This window comes from Micromesistius poutassou, assembly GCF_964030765.1.
Source record: "Micromesistius poutassou genome assembly, chromosome: 17".
NCBI lineage: Eukaryota > Metazoa > Chordata > Actinopteri > Gadiformes > Gadidae > Micromesistius > Micromesistius poutassou.
Window position 1 is genome coordinate 17344100 of NC_140287.1, and position 17375 is coordinate 17361474.

The window sequence follows — 17375 nt, forward strand, 5'->3', positions numbered from 1 at the left end:
GATGGGAATCTACATTAAAAACCTTTAAACTCAACCATAGACTGTAGGCAGAACCTTCCCTCGTCTGTCTCAGGAGTGCCTTCCACCTTTACACCTCGGCCCCCCCCCCCAGAGACCTCCAGTGGTCCCTGGGTCCAGACCCACACTGTGAAGCACTGTTCAGGCTTCTCTTTCTTCTGAGTGTGGTCAGGTCTCGACCGCCACCCAAACCAGAGGACCCTTCTGGTCCCGACCCACCCCCCCCCTCCCCCCCCTTGGTCCCGACCCCCCCAGGACCTGGTCCCAAACCCGAGGACCCGGTCTTAGAAGAAGGCAGCGCCCACCGGACTCATCACATGAACGGAAGTGGTCTACGATGATCTACTGCGGGGCTAGCCGCGCGCTGTGCTATAAAGCGATAGCCGTGTGTTCAGCGATGGGTGGGGGGGGGGGGGGGGGGGGGGGTCTCTGCGTTGGCCTCTCTGGACTCGGCCTTAATTCCCTTTAAGTCCCTGAACTAAGATAGGAGAGCGGGGCACCAGACAGGAAGACCATGTTCAAAGGATATCCTCCGTATTCTGGAGGATTCTAGGTCAGAACAATGTGCTTATCATTACACGCTCAGCTGAAATACTTGGGTGTATGGGTGGTAGGTTCAGAGGGGGACATGGAACCGCACCCCCCCCCCCCCCCCCCCCCCCCAACCTCGAGGAGCATGTTGACTGCAGGCTCAACTTTCCGTTTGTTGAAGGCCAACAGAGCCCTTCAAAAGGGACTCTGTGTGTTCCTACGGTGTGGAACGTGTGAACATTGGATATCTGGTCAACGCAGGAGAGGAACCTGTTGGAACACAGCAGCTCACAGCGGACAGTCTTACATACATACAAGGAATCCAGTTTGTCCTGTTCTGGGGGAGGGGGGGGGGGGCGGGCTAGGGAGGGAGGGAGGGAGGGAGGGGGGACGGGACGGGGACGAGCAACAGCAGGTTTGAACACGTTGATCAGAATCTTCTAGAAAACACTGTAGGGAAGAAGACAGAAGCAGCAGTCTGTGGTGTGGAGAGAGAGGACACCACCGTGGCTTAGGAACAAGAGACTGTAGTGTGAGCTGAGCACTGTCAGCTACTTTAGATTTATTATATAGATTTATTTATATACTTTTATAGATTTCTCTCCTCTACTTTAGGGAAACTATTTCTGACTTATAACCAAAAATATGCGACATCCAGGCATGGAGTGGCTGACCGTCACGGACCGGCGAAGGTAAAAACAAGACATGCTACTAAGACCCCCCGCAACGACGCATTCCAGACACCCAGAATGCATTGCACTGTAGTCCAGACGGACAGGGTCCCTCTATGTTGCGCCACACACACACACACACACACACACACACACACACACACACACACACACACACACACACACACACACACACACACACACACACACACACACACACACACTTAAAAAAAAAAAAACGACAGAAGCGTCCGCTGATGAAAAATGATACAAAACATAAATTGACGCGTGCGTGATGTGCCGTCTTTAGGGTCAAAGTTCACCAGTACTTTAACACCAGGGTTTCTCTCTCTCTCTCCCCCTGGTGGGGGATTAGATCCCCTCTCCTCCGTCTAGAAGGCCTCGACCCCAGCCTGGGCCTGGAGTATCAGAGGAGCCCAGGTAATCGGGGACCCGACCCCGGGGGACTGGAGGCCTCGGGTCCCTCGGGTGTGCTATACCGTCAACAAAGTCCTTCTGGCCCCTAGTGGCTCCTAGTCGCAACTAGTGGTCCCTACTGGCCCCTAGGGATCTCTAGGTTCTCCTAGTGACTCCTAGTGACCACATGTGGCTTCTAGGGGCCCTTAGAGTCTCCTAGTGGTCCGAAGTTGCCCCTAGGGGGCCCTAGTGACTTCTAGTGGTCAATAGTTGCTCCTAGTGGTCCCTACTGGCTCTCAGTGGCTCCCGGTGCCTCCTAGTGGCCCCTAGTGGTTCTGTGTTCCAGGGCCAGGGGAGCGCAGGTGTGTGGGGCCAGGCCAGGCCTGGTCCCTGGTCCGGTTAGGTTTGAACGGGAGCGGCTTGTGATCCACGGATCCAGGATGGATGGCCCCACACGCTAGTGGTTTAACGGAGCCACCGACAGCCAGGAGGTCACACGGTCCAGTCCACCTCACGTCTGCAACAGCCGGGTGAACCTTGAGTGTCTTGAGTAAAAATAAAGAAAAAAAAAAAACGACAGCTCCATCCAGACACACACACTGACACACTGACACACACTCAGACACACACTCGGACACACACTCGGACACACACTATGACACACAGCCATCCTAACTCCTCCCCCCCCACCCCCCCCCCCCGCTCGGCGCTGGTCCCTGCCGGACCCGTCCTAGTTAGTCTGAGTGTGGTGGGCCCCCCCTCTAGAGGAGGAGGGGGGGGTCCGGGGGCAGGGAGTGCTGGATCTGCTGGGGCTGCAGCGGGGGGGGCAGCTGGAGGGGCAGCAGGGCCTCCACCATGTTGTGGCAGTGGTGCGGCGGGGGCGTGCCCTCGCTGCTGGAGCTGTCGGCCACCTCGCCGCCGTAGAAGAAGTAGTGGCTCTGGTGGATGAAGTCCTCCACCACGGCCTGGCTCAGCTTGGTGGTGGACAGGGTCTCGGGGTTCTCGAAGTCGGGCCGCATCAGGGTGGGCCAGAAGCAGATGGACAGGTTCTCCGCCGTCATCAGCGTGGTCTTGCTCTGTTGGCTCACCCTGCGGAGGACACCACGTCGTCGTCATCGTCACCGGGTCACGCGTTACATCGTCACCGGGTCACGCGTTACATCGTCACCGGGTCACGCATTACATCATCACCGGGTCACACATTACATCATCACCGGGTCACACATTACATCATCACCGGGTCACGCATTACATGGAACTCTGCATCATGTTGTCGAGTTCCCTGTTCAGGTGAGCGATGCTACATGTGTGAAGGTGAGTCAGTTACCTGTTCAGGTGAGCTACCTGTTCAGGTGAGTGATGATATATGTGTGAAGGTCAGTTCCCTGTTCAGGTGAGCTACCTGTTCAGGTGAGTGATGACATATGCGTGAAGGTGAGTCAGTTACCTGTTCAGGTGAGCTACCTGTTCAGGTGAGTGATGACATATGCGTGAAGGTGAGTCAGTTCCCTGTTCAGGTGAGCTACCTGTTCAGGTGAGCTACCTGTTCAGGTGAGTGACGATATATGTGTGAAGGTCAGTTCCCTGTTCAGGTGAGCTACCTATTCAGGTGAGTGATGACATATGCGTGAAGGTGAGTCAGTTACCTGTTCAGGTGAGCTACCTGTTCAGGTGAGCTACCTGTTCAGGTGAGTGACGATATATGTGTGAAGGTCAGTTCCCTGTTCAGGTGAGCTACCTGTTCAGGTGAGTGATGACATATGTGTGAAGGTGAGTCAGTTACCTGTTCAGGTGAGCTACCTGTTCAGGTGAGTGACGATATATGTGTGAAGGTCAGTTCCCTGTTCAGGTGAGCTACCTGTTCAGGTGAGTGATGACATATGCGTGAAGGTGAGTCAGTTACCTGTTCAGGTGAGTGATGATATATTTGAAGACCAGGTAGTTGACAGGAGGGAACTTGTTGACGATCTCTCGTAACACCTGCAGTCGCTCCATGTAATCTAAGATTTCTGTCAAACGCACACACAACCACACACACACAGTTAGATACACAATATAAGACACTTCATAAACGGTGAACTAGGGAACCTGAAATGATTGTTTGATGTTTGTGTGTGTCCCCAGGTGAGGGGGAGGTTGTAGAGTGTGCGCGTGTGCGTGCGTGTGCGTGTGTGTACTGACTGGCTGCCTCCACCAGCTCCGGGTGGAGGTTGTAGGGGATGAGGGGGTCTGGGAGGTCGGCGAAGAAGGCCTTGAGCGCCCCGGCGACCGCGTTCACCGCCACGTCCATCAGGACCAGGTCCAGACCAGGATCTACAGGGGAGACCAGGAGAGACCAGGAGAGACAGGGGGAGGAGGGAGGAGAGAGAGACATGGTGAGGAGAGACAGGAGGAGGAGGAGAGAGACGATGAGGAGAGACAGGATGAGGAGAGAGAAACAAGGAGGAGAGAGACGATGAGGAGAGACAGGAGGAGGAGAGAGAGACAAGGAGGAGAGAGACACAGTTAGGAGAGAGACAGGGCCTGTGTGTGAGCTGTGTGTGTGTTAGGTGAATTAGAGAGAGTGTGTTAGGTGAATTAGTGTGTGTGTGTGTGTGTGTGTGTGTGTGTGTGTGTGTGTGTGTGTGTGTGTGTGTGTGTGTGTGTGTGTGTGTGTGTGTGTGTGTGTGTGTGTGTGTGTGTGTGTGTGTGTGTGTGTGTGTGCGTGCGTGCGTGCGTGCGTGTGCGCGTGCGTTACCTTGATCAAACTGTTTCTGGATGTTGTCCTGGTCCGTCTTGTTTCCACTGACCCGGTAAAGCCCCTCCGTGGTCAACCCTGAGACACAGTGGATCAATAGTACTATTGATCACCAGTAGAAAAACACCTAGCTCCTACTGCGCACACACATGATCAATAGTACTATTGATCAGCTGGATAACGTGACGTTGGTGTTGTTGTGGACTGCGGTTAGTTAGTAGGTTGAGCTAGTTGGTTGGTGGACTCACCGATGCGCTCGATGTAGCCCACACACTTCTCTATGAAGAGGGGGATGGGCCTCTCCGGGGTCACCAGGGTGTGGAGCGGGACCCCGAAGTAGTTACTGTCCCAGGTCCGCCGCGTGGGGGGGTACAGGGGCTTGACCGGCTTGGACGATTTGGGCTACAGAGAGAGAGGTATGAATGGTTAGAGAAAGAGCGAGAGAGAGTGAGTATAGAGAGTATATTTAGAAAAAGAGAGTATAGTTAGAGAGAGATAGTATATGAGAGAAAGAGTATAATGAGAGAGAGTATAGTTAGTGAGAGATAGTATAGTGAGTGAGTGAGTATCTCTCAGAGAAAGAGAGAGTATAGTTAGTGAGAGAGTATAGTTAAAGAAAGCGAATGACACAGTATGGTTAAAGAACACAGTATGTTTAGAGAGAAAGAGTACAGTTGGAGAGAGAGAGAGGATGGTTGGAGAGAGAGGAAGGAGGTATGATAAGGCAGAACACTCGAATGACAGGGAGGGATAAAAGAAGGGGGGAGGGAGGGAGATAAATGAGGAAGGTAATAGGGTGGTGGGCAGAGAACAGAGTAGGAAGAAGAAAAGATGAATGCCGTTTGATTCAAACCGAAGTCGAGCAGCGAACAAGCTGCTCCTTTGATTACCCACACTCCCCAGTTCTTCAAAGAGTTGTCATGCCGACAGCAGCTCAAGGCAGCTCCGATTGGCTGAGATGTGGGCTAGGAGGGCTAGGCTAAAGGGCTAGGCTAAACACCTAGCCCTACTGTAGCTGTGGACGGGTAGCTCCACAAAGCTCCGCTATGGGCCCAGTACTGTAGCAGAACTATTTCCAAATGTAAACCTGTGGGTTTGTAATCCCATCATTTGTAAATGTGTAAAAACATAGATCTGTAAATGTGAAGACAGATCTCTAAATGCATACATTTATATTAAAGGGTGTGACGGAGCGATCAAAACACCCCAAACAAAACGCCGGTTCTACCGAAAAACACATTTAAAAGAACGGATCACGATAGTTACACAACTCTCCTTTCACAGTTCATAGTTTTAAATAATTCTGCTACAATAATGGCCCCATACCTCCCTCTCACGCACACTCCAGACCACACCCACCCTCTCTAAACCACACCCACCCTCTCTAAACCACACCCACCCTCTCTCGACCACACCCACAATCTCCAGACCACACCCACCCTCTCTAAACCACACCCACCCTCTCTAAACCACACCCATTCTCCAGACCCCACTGACCTCTCTAGACCACTCCCACCCTCTCCAGACCCCACCCACCCTCTCTCAACCACACCCACAATCTCCAGACCACACCCACAATCTACAGACCACACCCACCCTCTCTTGACCCCACCCACAGTTAATATTGTGGAAAGGATGTTAGTGAATGATTCAGAGCATGATGCATTTTAAATGGCATCACTTTTGGTCTTGTGTCTTCATTTTTCTTAAAACAATTGTAGCTGAAAATAAACAGCCAAATTACAACCAATAGCTTCAGTCATTGAGGGCAAAAATAGGCCCTTTGTATAAATTTTATTCACATAATTATCCCTCCCTGCTATTTTGTAGCAGGGAGGGATAATTATCCCTGAAACAACTTGATTCTCACATACTTATGCCACCATACGCCACTAACCGTGCAAGCAGGCCAATGGCAACCAAGCGCGCAGTCCTTCCTCCCTCACTTTAAAAACCACCAGCCGCCACTGGACCACACCCACCCTCTCTAGACCAACACACCCACCCTCTCTAGTCCACACCCACCCTCTCTAGGGCGACACCCACATTCACGATCCATCCTCTCCAGACCACACCCACCCTCTCCAGACCCCTCCCACCCTCTCTCCAGACCACACCCACACTCTCTCCAGACCACACCCACCTTCTTTGGCTCCTTGGGGGCCTTGGAGGTCTTCTTCTTCTTCACCTTCTTGTCGTCCTGCTCGGGGTCCGAGGTGATGGCGGGGTTGTCAATGCCCCCCTTCCAGCCGTCGGTGGGCGACAGCAGGGGGTCCTCCTCGCTGCCCCGGTGGGCGCGCCCCTTCTTCTTCTTCTGCGTGGCGCGCCCCGACTCCTCGCCGTCGCTGTCCGAGTGGAAGCGCCGCTGGTAGGCCTTGGTCTTGCTGAACAGGATCTTGGAGCGGTGCTTGTACTTGGAGGGCCGGCGGGCGGCGGACCGCCGGTCCAGCCCGTTCTCCTCCTCCCCCCCCCCGCCGCCGCCGCCACCTCCGTGCAGCGCCCCCAGGGAGCCGCGCACCCTCACCATGCGGCCGTGCGTGTCCTCCGGCACGGCGTAGATGTCGTCGTTGCCGTAGCCCTTGGCCCGCAACAGCGTGTCGGCCGGGTCCGCGTAGTTGTCCGACGCCTCGGGGTCGTCGCCGCGGCCCAGCGTGCCGCGCGGCGAGCGCCGAGTGCCGGGGATGCTGCGCATCCCCGCCTCGATGGTGCGCACCAGGTTGGGGTCCAGCTTGCGCACGGCGGGCTTGGGCAGCACCGGCTTGGGCAGCACGGGGGGCGGCACCTTGTGGTTGCGGTCGTGGTCGTTGTTGGGCGTGCTGTGGACCGGGTACTCGTTGCCCTCCAGGTCGATGCGGTAGCGGGCGCGCTCGCTGGGCGTGGGCAGCAGCTGCACGTCGTCCCCGATGGGGCTGTAGGGCGGCGGCGCCTCCGTGTCCTCCTCCGAGTCGTAGTAGGGGTTGTAGACGGGCGAGTGGCTGTGCGGGGACGAGGGGAACACGTCCTCGCCGGCGGCCGTGGTGGAGCAGTCGCGGGACGAGCTGTCCTGCATGAAGGCGTTCTCGATGCCCGGCTTCCGCTCCAGCACGTGGTTGAAGAACGGCGTGAACACCTCCGTCTGCCGGTGGTACTGCGACAGCGAGTACAGCGCCGTGAACTTAGCCGCGATCTCCGTGGCGATGTGCTCCCCTTCCGTCATCAGCTCCTTGATGGCGTCGTTCTCAAAGAAGTCGGCCTGGCTGTCGGTGATGGCCACCATCTGCACGGGGATCACGTCCTGCACCTCGGCCAGGAAGGCGCGCAGCGTGGCCATGGAGGCCTTGCGCTTGGCCGAGTACACCAGGATGTAGCCGTGCACCAGCTCGTCCTTGCGCACGCCGATGGAGCTGTGGTAGGACAGCACCGTCACCTGGATCCTCCGCCGGGTGTCCCCGATGATCTTGTCCAGGACGAGGGTGTTGCCCTGGCCGGGCTGGCCCGCGCTGCAGCACTGGGAGTCCAGGAACGGGGAGAGGATGAGGTCCACGCTGAAGGGGTCCCAGCACATGGCGCACATGACGATGCGCAGGTCCGTCTCCGACATGTCCTTGATGGAGGGCAGGGGGCTCAGGACGTCGGAGTTGTGCTTCAGCCCCTCCAGCACGGCGCGGAGCGCCTGCTTCACCTGCTGCTCGTTGAACTTCCGCGGGAACGCCCCCGAGGGTATGTCCACAAACGTACACTGCAGCTTGTTGGCCAGCTGCTGGCCCTGGTGACGCAGGATGGGCGTGTTCTTACACACGGCGTCCCGCTGATTGGCCAGCACCAGGATGAAGGGCAGCGGCTGTGCAAAGCGCTCCCGCCGGCTCTGCGCTATCTCCGCCCGGATGCGGCCGATGCAGTCGCCCACGCCGTTCAGGCTCTCGATGGAGCTGAAGACGCAGAAGCAGCCGTGGGGCTTGAAGGTGGACACCCAGTTGTGGCTGAAGAGCAGCGTGGAGTTGACGTCCACCGGCAGCAGGTCCAGCTCGTAGATCTGTCCGTCCAGCGCGTACTCGTGGTCCGTGGACTGCGCTCGGATCTCGTTGGCCAGTTCCTGGGCCAGCCCTTCCTTGCCCAGTAGGCAGAGGTTGATCTTGTCGATGTTGGGGGTGTTGTAGTAGTGGTTGGAGCGCCCGTGGTCCAGCTGCACCAGGCGGTTGGCGAGGACCTGCTCCACCTTCAGGTCCACACAGCTCTGGCCGCTCAGGCACGTCTGCTTGGTGGGGTGGTACACGAAGCCGATGTGTTTGAGGAGCAGGGACTCGCGGTCGGGGACCAGCTTCTGCAGCGCCCGGTACCGGGGCTCCTCGTTCAGGACACAGTGGATCTCGCTCATCTTGTCGCAGCTCGGCGTGGCGTTCAGGTCCAGGTCGTAGAACAGCTCTGCGTGCTCAAACAGCATCTCCTGGAAGTCCTCTTTGGCGCGCTCCACGATCTCCAGCTGGTGCCGGCTGTAGACGTCCCGCCGGTCCGACTCGGTGATGTACTTGTAGGCCTCGTCCTCCATGACGAAGCACATGACCTCCTCCCAGGGCTGCCCGGCCCCGATGAAGTGCACCCGCTCCAGGGTCTTCTTGAAGCGGTCCTTCATCTCCACCCGCCTTTTCTCGGAGAACAGGTGCTGCACATGGTTCTGGTATATCCGCTCGCCGTCCTGCGTCTTCAGGAGGTCAAAGGGCACGCGGCGGTCGCTGTTGTCGATGTGGTCCGACTCATCCCACGGCGGGTGCTCCAGCACCACGAACCAGCACTGGAAGTCCGGCCGGCTCCGGATCAGGCTCTGGGCCTCGGACCAGGTGAGGTGCTCCACCTCCTCCAGGCTGTTGAGGAGGTTGTTGAGGGTCTTGGGCAGCGCGGTGAGGTACTCCTCCCGGCGCCGCCGGATGTGCTCCTGCTTGAGCTGCGCGCTGTGCCGGGTGAAGGTGTTGCGGGCCTTGCGCGTGCCCTCCATGACGATGTAGTCCTCGTAGTCCGGCTGTCCCTTTAGCGTGTTCATCACCGTCTTCCACGTGATGTGGTAGTCCCGGACCGTCTGCAGCACCACCTTCTCGAAGCGGTCCGTCACCATGGCGACGTGCTGCCTCTGCACCTTGTAGGCGTCCAGGTAGGACACGGTCTTGGGCTTCCCCCGCGTCTTGTCCATCTGCTGGATGAGGGCGTGGAAGCAGAGGTCCACGTTGATGCTGGTGCGGGCCGACGTCTCCACCACCACCAGGTTCTTCTTGCTGGCGGCGAAGGACTGCAGGTCCCTCAGGTGCTGCTCCACGCACTCGTCGCACTTGGTGGCGGCGAGGACGATGGGCTTTTTCGACTTGCCGATCTGCGCGTAGAGGCTGCCCACGAACTTCATCTGGTCGTCAAACTTCCTGTTGCAGCCCTTGCTGACGTCGACGCAGAGCATGAAGCCGTCGACGCTCAGCTTCCCGTCGGGCATCTGCCTCTGGTCAAAGTCCTGCTCCAGGCCCAGCTGGTCCGTGCAGATGTACATGAGCTTCTCGGCGGACTGCAGCTTGGCCGAGGCCGCCCTCTTGCTGTAGGGCTGCAGGTTGGTGCTGCGGTGCGGGAGGAACGTCTGGTCGTCAATGAACTCCGTCTGCTCGATGAGCTGGATCTTGCAGTCCATCCCGTCGTCGCCGTGGTGCACCACTTCCCCCCAGTACAGGAAGTGGTCATTGTTCACCACGCGACCCCCGAAGTCTATGGTGCTGAGGACCGACGTGTGCTCCGGGTAGTAGCTGTCGGCGTCCGACCGCACGTAGCGGTTGCAGAGGCACGACTTGCCCACGCCGCAGTTCCCCTTGTCCTTCTCTGTGCCCGACAGGCCCACCACGCTGACGGCAAACGTGGGGGGGCGAGCATCCTTGTTCTTGGCCATTATTCACCCCCGCTCATCGCTGACTTGGTCACCTCCAGGAGAAAAAAAAAAGCCCCATTAAAAGGTCATTCCGGTGCGGCGTTCATCCTGCGACGTTCCTTTGTAGGGGAGAATCCTGCCGCGAGTCCCTCCTCCTTCCTGACTCCTGGTAGAGCAGTCACTTCTTGGTAGAGCAGTCACCTCCTGGTAGACGAGCACCTCCCTGCCAGACACACAGGGGTCACAGTTACACACCAACATACACAATCTAGATATTCTAATACCATATCCTCTTCCTGGAACACAATTCTAGCCACATCTTCCTCACTCTTTTAAAACCAATTATTAACATCAATATGGAATTGAGCGTCCCACATATTACGGGAGAAGTAAACACACTCACACATGCTTAGTTCCACAATTATGATTCTATGTTCTTTCATTTGTCCTCTCAATGAGAGTATTGTAATGGTTCGATGCCAAATATGTTTACATTAGCGATTAATGAGGAGAAGCGCTTAAAACAAAAGCGATGGATTGTGAGAACATGCGGACATCTGGTCAAACATAATGACAGACTGAAAACGCTACAGTCACAGGCATCGTTCCTCCCCCGGGAGTAAGAAGCCAACCAAGAGTTATATAAAGAAGAGGGAGGGGATATAAATGGCATGTGAATCCAGCCCTTTGACAGCCGATGACCTAGAAATGATTCGCCTCACTGAGGGAATAGCACTACTCACTGATTTGTAATTCATCAAAACGCCAACATGAGGATTAGGGCAGAAGATGGTAATCTGATTACTGTTGAATTTTGATGGATTAGGATTACTAGTCACATCCAGGGCTCCAGAGGAACTGATCGATGCCGATGAGAAACAATATGACACAACATTATCCCGGCCAAAATAATAACATTACAACACATCATGATAGAGGGTTAAAGTCAGGACTAAGATAAGGGATAGATGTTTAAGGTTAGGACTAAGATAAGTGATAGAGGGTTAAGGTTAGGACTAGATCAGTGATAGAGGGTTAAGGTAAGGACTAAGATAAGTGATAGAGGGTTAGGACTAAGACAGGACTAAGACCTAGGACTGAGTCCTAGGATGTGGAGGTTCCTTTACCAGGTCTACCAGAACCTCATCATACCCTAGGTACAGAACTCTGACCCAGAGAGCTACTACCGAGTCACTACACCTGGCCAAGACAGTGGTTACACAAGTAGGACTAATTCAAATAAATCCTCAAAACCACACTACTGTCACAGTAGTCTGAATAATATAGTGAAGGATAATGGTCTTTACAATCCCTTTATCAGCCCTCCTCCTGATAGGAGGAGAGGATCACCCTGCTACAGGAAGCACACCTGAGCTCTAAACATCAGGTGAGACACTCCCAGGACTATGATGTCATTCAGTAAACAACAGCTAGTCTGTCAGGTTTGGGAGCGCAGCCATACGTCCTCCTATTGGCCCACCCGCCAAACCTGAGCCGCCACAGGTATAATAAACCAGTGGCATACAGGTGCTATTCCACAGGTAGCATACAGGTGCTATACCACAGGTAGCTACAGGGACTATACCACAGGTAGCATACAGGAGCTATACCACAGGTAGCTACAGGAGCTATACCACAGGTAGCTACAGGGACTATACCACAGGTAGCATACAGGAGCCATACCACAGGTAGCTACAGGGACTATACCACAGGTAGCTACAGGAGCTATAACACAGGTAGCTACAGGAGCCATACCACAGGTAGCTACAGGGACTATACCACAGGTAGCTACAGGAGCTATACCACAGGTAGCTACAGGAGCTATACCACAGGTGCTATACCACCGGTAGGTACAGGTACTATACCACCAGTAGCTACAGGGGCTATACGACAGGTAGCTACAGGGGCTATACGACAGGTAGCTACAGGGGCTATATCACAGGTGCTATACCACAGGATGCTATACCACCGGTAGGTACAGGTGCTATCACAGGTGGGCACAGGTGCTACACCACCGGTAGCTACACCACCTGTAGCCACAGGTGCTACATAATATCACCAGAAGGTACAGGTGCTATACCAACAGAAGGTACAGGTGCTATACCAACAGAAGGTACAGGTGCTATACCAACAGAAGGTACAGGTGCTATACCAACAGAAGGTACAGGTGCTATACCAACAGAAGGTACAGGTGCTATACCAACAGAAGGTACAGGTGCTATACCAACAGAAGGTACAGGTGCTATACCACCAGAAAGTACAGGTACTATACCACAGGTGCTATACCACAGGTAGCCTGAACACATTGAGCACCTATAGCGGGACCCACTCCACGCCATAACTACTAGGTTCTACTAGACCAAGTCTAGTGGACTAGGTCTATGGGGGACCAGGTTCCACCAGACCAGATCTGTAGTGAACCAGGGCAGGCTCCACTAGACCAGGTCTAGTGGACCCATGTAACCAATGTGAGAATGAAGGTGAAGGCCACCAGCTTCAGACCATTTAATATTCAAAACGACTCTACCAACCGCCGGTTTACATTAACCAGTGTTATAACTTGATTCTAACGTGTCAACAACAAGTTAACAACTGGTCAGTTTGTATTCAAGGTCTGTATTCTCGCAGCGGTTAGAACAGCCTCAGAAACAAGCCAGAAACACTTTGCATATTTAGTTCCACACCAACGCCTTTATTTGCAAGGGCTTTTAAACACATTTACTCGGCGGCAGGGATGCGTACGATGTGTAAAACATATGTGCGGACATTAGCCGAGCGGAGGTGTTGGAGGAGCCGGAGACATGTTAAGGCCCTATGCATATAAAAGTCTGTCCACTCCCCCATAGTGAGACTAAGAACAACAAGTGCAGTCTGTAGTCCACCAGGGCACAGGGGATGGTCCCATTAAGGAATAGCAGAAGATATGAGATCCAGATACAATAGAACCTGGATTCATTTACTCCTTTAACAGTACACCAACAGATTCACTCTGGATACTTCAAAGGCCTTTCCAAAACTATTATTGGGAAAAGGTTGGACTCAGAACCTATTGACTTTATTTAGAGTTGTCTGGTTAATAATCAGTCCGTTTGTGTGTCTTAAAGACACGACAACTGGATCTTTCAGCACTGGCCGACAGATAAAGGTCATAAAAGGGATAGGCTCTTATTGTCACAAATGTTTCAAAGTAGTCCTCTGTTATCTATCCGGTCGTAATAGCTCAATAACTAAATGCCAAACCCCTAGAGGAGGCATTTCGCCCCGAATGCAGGCTCTGGCTCTAGGTTAGAGGCCGTGATCCGGAGAACGGATCCAGACAACTGGGCAGAACGCAGGTAAGAGGCCGGGCTACGGGGCCAGAGAGCCAGGCAGCGTACAGGTTAGAGGCCGGGGTATGGGGCCAGAGAGTCAGGCAGCGAGGAGGTTAGAGGCCGGGCTACGGGGCCACAGAGCCAGGCAGCGGGGAGGTTAGGGGCCGGGCTACGGGACCAGAGTGCCAGGCAGCATACAGGTTAGAGGCTGGGCTACGGGGCCACAGAGCCAGGCAGCGTCCAGGTTAAAGGAAGGGGTACGGGGCTAGAGAGCAGGGTAGCATGCAGGTTAGAGGCCAGACTAAGGGGCCAGAGAGCCAGGCAGCACGCAGGTTAGAGGCCGGGCTACGGGGCCAGGGAGCCGGGCAGTGTCCAGGTTAAAGGAAGGGGTAGGGGACCAGGGAGCCAGGAAGCGAGCCAAGTTAAGTGCTTCAGGACAGCTAAGGTCAGAGGTCCCCACGAAGTGCAGCATGCTAGAGACGGCTTTAATTAAAAGATACTATCTGAGCCAAATACTGAGTGAGAGCTCTTTTTTATTTTTTCAACCATTGACCAGGTTATCTGTTCAGCGTTAACACGATGTGGCTTAACACCAAACAGGCTGAATAAAGTACATCAGTCACATGGCTGCAGGGGAGTGGCTGGTCATCTAAACGCTGTGAAACAGGGACTCTGGATCTCACTTCAGTGGAGGACCAGAGGAACCTCAGGTTACCTCAGTGGAGGACCAGAGGGACCTCATGATGTTACCTCAGTGGAGGACCAGAGGAACCTCATGATGTTACCTCAGTGGAGGACCAGAGGAACCTCATGATGTTACCTCAGTGGAGGACCAGAGGAACGTCATGATCTCACCTAAGTGGAGGACCAGAGGAACCTCATGATGTTACCTCAGTGGAGGACCAGAGGAACCTCATGATGTTACCTCAGTGGAGGACACAGAGGAACCTCATGATGTTACCTCAGTGGAGGACCAGAGGAACCTCATGATGTTACCTCAGTGGAGGACCAGAGGAACCTCATGATGTTACCTCAGTGGAGGACACAGAGGAACCTCATGATGTTACCTCAGTGGAGGACCAGAGGAACCTCATGATGTTACCTCAGTGGAGGACACAGAGGAACCTCATGATGTTACCTCAGTGGAGACACCAGAGGAACCTCATGATGTTACCTCAGTGGAGGACACAGAGGAACCTCATGATGTTACCTCAGTGGAGGACACAGAGGAACCTCATGATGTTACCTCAGTGGAGGACACCAGAGGAACCTCATGATGTTACCTCAGTGGAGACACCAGAGGAACCTCATGATGTTACCTCAGTGGAGGACACAGAGGAACCTCATGATGTTACCTCAGTGGAGGACACAGAGGAACCTCATGATGTTACCTCAGTGGAGGACACAGAGGAACCTCATGATGTTACCTCAGTGGAGGACCAGAGGAACCTCATGATGTTACCTCAGTGGAGGACACCAGAGGAACCTCATGATGTTCAGTTATGTTGGGAGTCTGTGGGGGCACTGCACATTTGCAGGTCATTTGAACCCCTAACCTCGTTGTCCTGCTCCGTGACGGTGGGGTGACAGCTGCTATCTGCGCCAATGCACCAGGAGAGATCAACAACAAAACGCCACCTCTAATGTCGTTCTTCCCAAGAAACCCAAAAAAGCCAGGTCTGGCCTATCCCCCCGCTGGGATACGCTTAGCTGGGTAGCCTAGCTTGCTAGCTAGCAGCAGCTAGCCCCGAAATACGGTGAAACGGAGCTTAATAAACCACAACCGGCCGGCGCACGTCTCATATCTCACTTATACCCCCCAAACTATCTCATATGTATATCATATATACAGCACAGATATCCCACACCCTTCTAGACGCGGCACTCGAGTCACAAATTTGGGAAAAATGGCAGTTAGCATCCAGAGCTAACAGCAGAGTGTCTGCGGTCCTCCCGACCCACCTAACATGGTCGCTCCAGCTCTGCTACGCCGCGGAGAGGCGGCGGCGGCGCCCGGGAGCCGCACTGCTCGGCCCGGGGAGGCGGTCACACGGCCCGGGTGGTTGTCACACGTCCCGGGTGGCGGTCCGGTTGGAATAGGGCATCCCAACAGTACAGAACGGGCCGTTTTCATGTATTTCTTGATGTTAGGTGGTATGCGTTGTAATCCGAAACCCTGACTGTCTCTCTCTTTCTGCTCCCTCCCCTCTCGCTCGCTCTCTCTCTCCCCCTCGCTCTCGCTCTCTCTCTCTCCCTCTCTCTCCCTCTCGCTTTCGCTCTTTCACTTGTCTCTCTCTCTCTCTCTCTCTCTCTCTGCGCCTCCTCTCTCGACTCAAGTCTTTTTTTTCTACTTCTCCCTGTAACTTTACAACCCCCCCCCCCCCCCCCCCCCCACACACACACACACACACACACACACACACACACACACACACACACACACACGCACACTTATCATGCTATATAGATCCATGCAGTTACCACTCACCATCATTACCATATGTTTATCATTATCCACTGTTCTATAGTCACTATCATATACTGTTATATGCTGTTACTCATTATCATGATATTACTTTGCTGTTACTAATATGTCATATACTGTTATGCTGTTACTCATTATCATGATATACTGTTATATACTGTTACTCATTATCATGTTTATCATGATATACTGTTCTATACTGTTACTCATTATCATGTTTATCATGATATACTGTTCTATACTGTTACTCATTATCATGATATGCTGTTACTCATTATCATGATATACTGGTACTCATTATCAAGATATACTGTTCTATACTGTACTAATTATATCAAATACTGTTACTCATTATCATCTTTATCATGAAATACACTTCTATACTCATTATCATTGTATACTGTCCTATACTGTTATTCATTATCATGTTTATCATTATATACTCACAAACACACACCACCTAACCCAGCACCATGGCCACCACTAGTTCAGGCAGAGTGATCAATTCAGGATCAATTCTGTGTAAACATTGCTCAACAGTCTGAGGCAGGAGGACAAGATTATCACCTCAACGAGCTTTGACCTTTTTTTTACGATCATTAGCTTTGAATGGTAGCTGAGAGTTGTGTCATGTTGAGTTGCCAACACTATCATTCCCTAGACCGCCCGGACTACAGACAGGCAGACTGACAGGGAGTGCTGCTCACCTGCATATCGCCATAGCAACCACAAGCTGCTAATTGGAGCCTGGAGCTCCAATCATTCATCCCTTTCATCTTTTGCACACACACGCACACGCACACACACACACACACACACACACACACACACACACACACACACACACACAGTGTAAGGTTTCATTATCATTCATATCGGTCAATCATCCATTGTGTATGGTGTGTATTGCACGTGTGTGTATTATATAAGTGTAAGTGTATTATATGAGTATAATGTGTACATTTTGTGTACAGTATGTGTGTATAATGTGTGTTTAGCATTTACTGTGTGTTTATATGTGTGCTAAGGGTGTGTGTATGTGTGCTCAGGGTGTGTGTGTGTGTGTGTGTGTGTACTTGTGTGTATATGTGTGCTCAGGGAGTGTGTGTGTGTGTGTGTGTGTGTGTGTGTGTGTGTGTGTGTGTGCTCAGGGTGTGTGTGTGTGCTTAGGGTGTGTTTGTGTGTGTGTGTGCTCAGGGTGTGTGTGTATGTTTGCCCAGGGTGTGTGTGTGTGTGTGTGTGTGTGTGTGTGTGTGTATATGTGTGCTCAGGGTGTATATCTGTCCCCAGGGTGTGTGTGTGTATATGTGTGCTCGGGGTGTGTGTGTGTGTG

General features: G+C 53.4%; 1 protein-coding gene across 1 annotated transcript; it reads right to left on the reverse strand.

The window, feature by feature from the left end:
- Window positions 1–2188: 2188 nt before the first annotated feature.
- arhgap5 (Rho GTPase activating protein 5) lies at window positions 2189–15758 on the reverse strand. Its single transcript, XM_084482298.1, has 7 exons — window positions 15520–15758; window positions 6518–10469; window positions 4623–4776; window positions 4375–4452; window positions 3819–3950; window positions 3541–3646; window positions 2189–2726 (listed from the first exon to the last, which is right to left on the reverse strand). Exons 2-7 carry the CDS (start codon window positions 10265–10267, stop codon window positions 2399–2401), a joined length of 4548 nt encoding a protein of 1515 aa, XP_084338424.1. The 5' UTR covers window positions 10268–10469; window positions 15520–15758; the 3' UTR covers window positions 2189–2398.
- Between the last annotated feature and the right edge of the window lie 1617 nt (window positions 15759–17375).

What these genes read in the sequence shown, in the direction of transcription:
- arhgap5 (XM_084482298.1), bottom strand. Translation starts at nt 10,267, where the DNA reads ATGGCCAAGAACAAGGATGCTCGCCCCCCCACGTTTGCCGTCAGCGTG. An exon ending in CCCCCAAGGAGCCAAAGAAG is followed by an intron (nt 4,777 to 6,517) that starts GTGGGTGTGGTC and finishes CTCTCTCTGTAG; the next exon opens with CCCAAATCGTCCAAGCCGGT. An exon ending in ATCATCACTCACCTGAACAG is followed by an intron (nt 2,727 to 3,540) that starts GTAACTGACTCA and finishes TGTCCTCCGCAG; the next exon opens with GGTGAGCCAACAGAGCAAGA.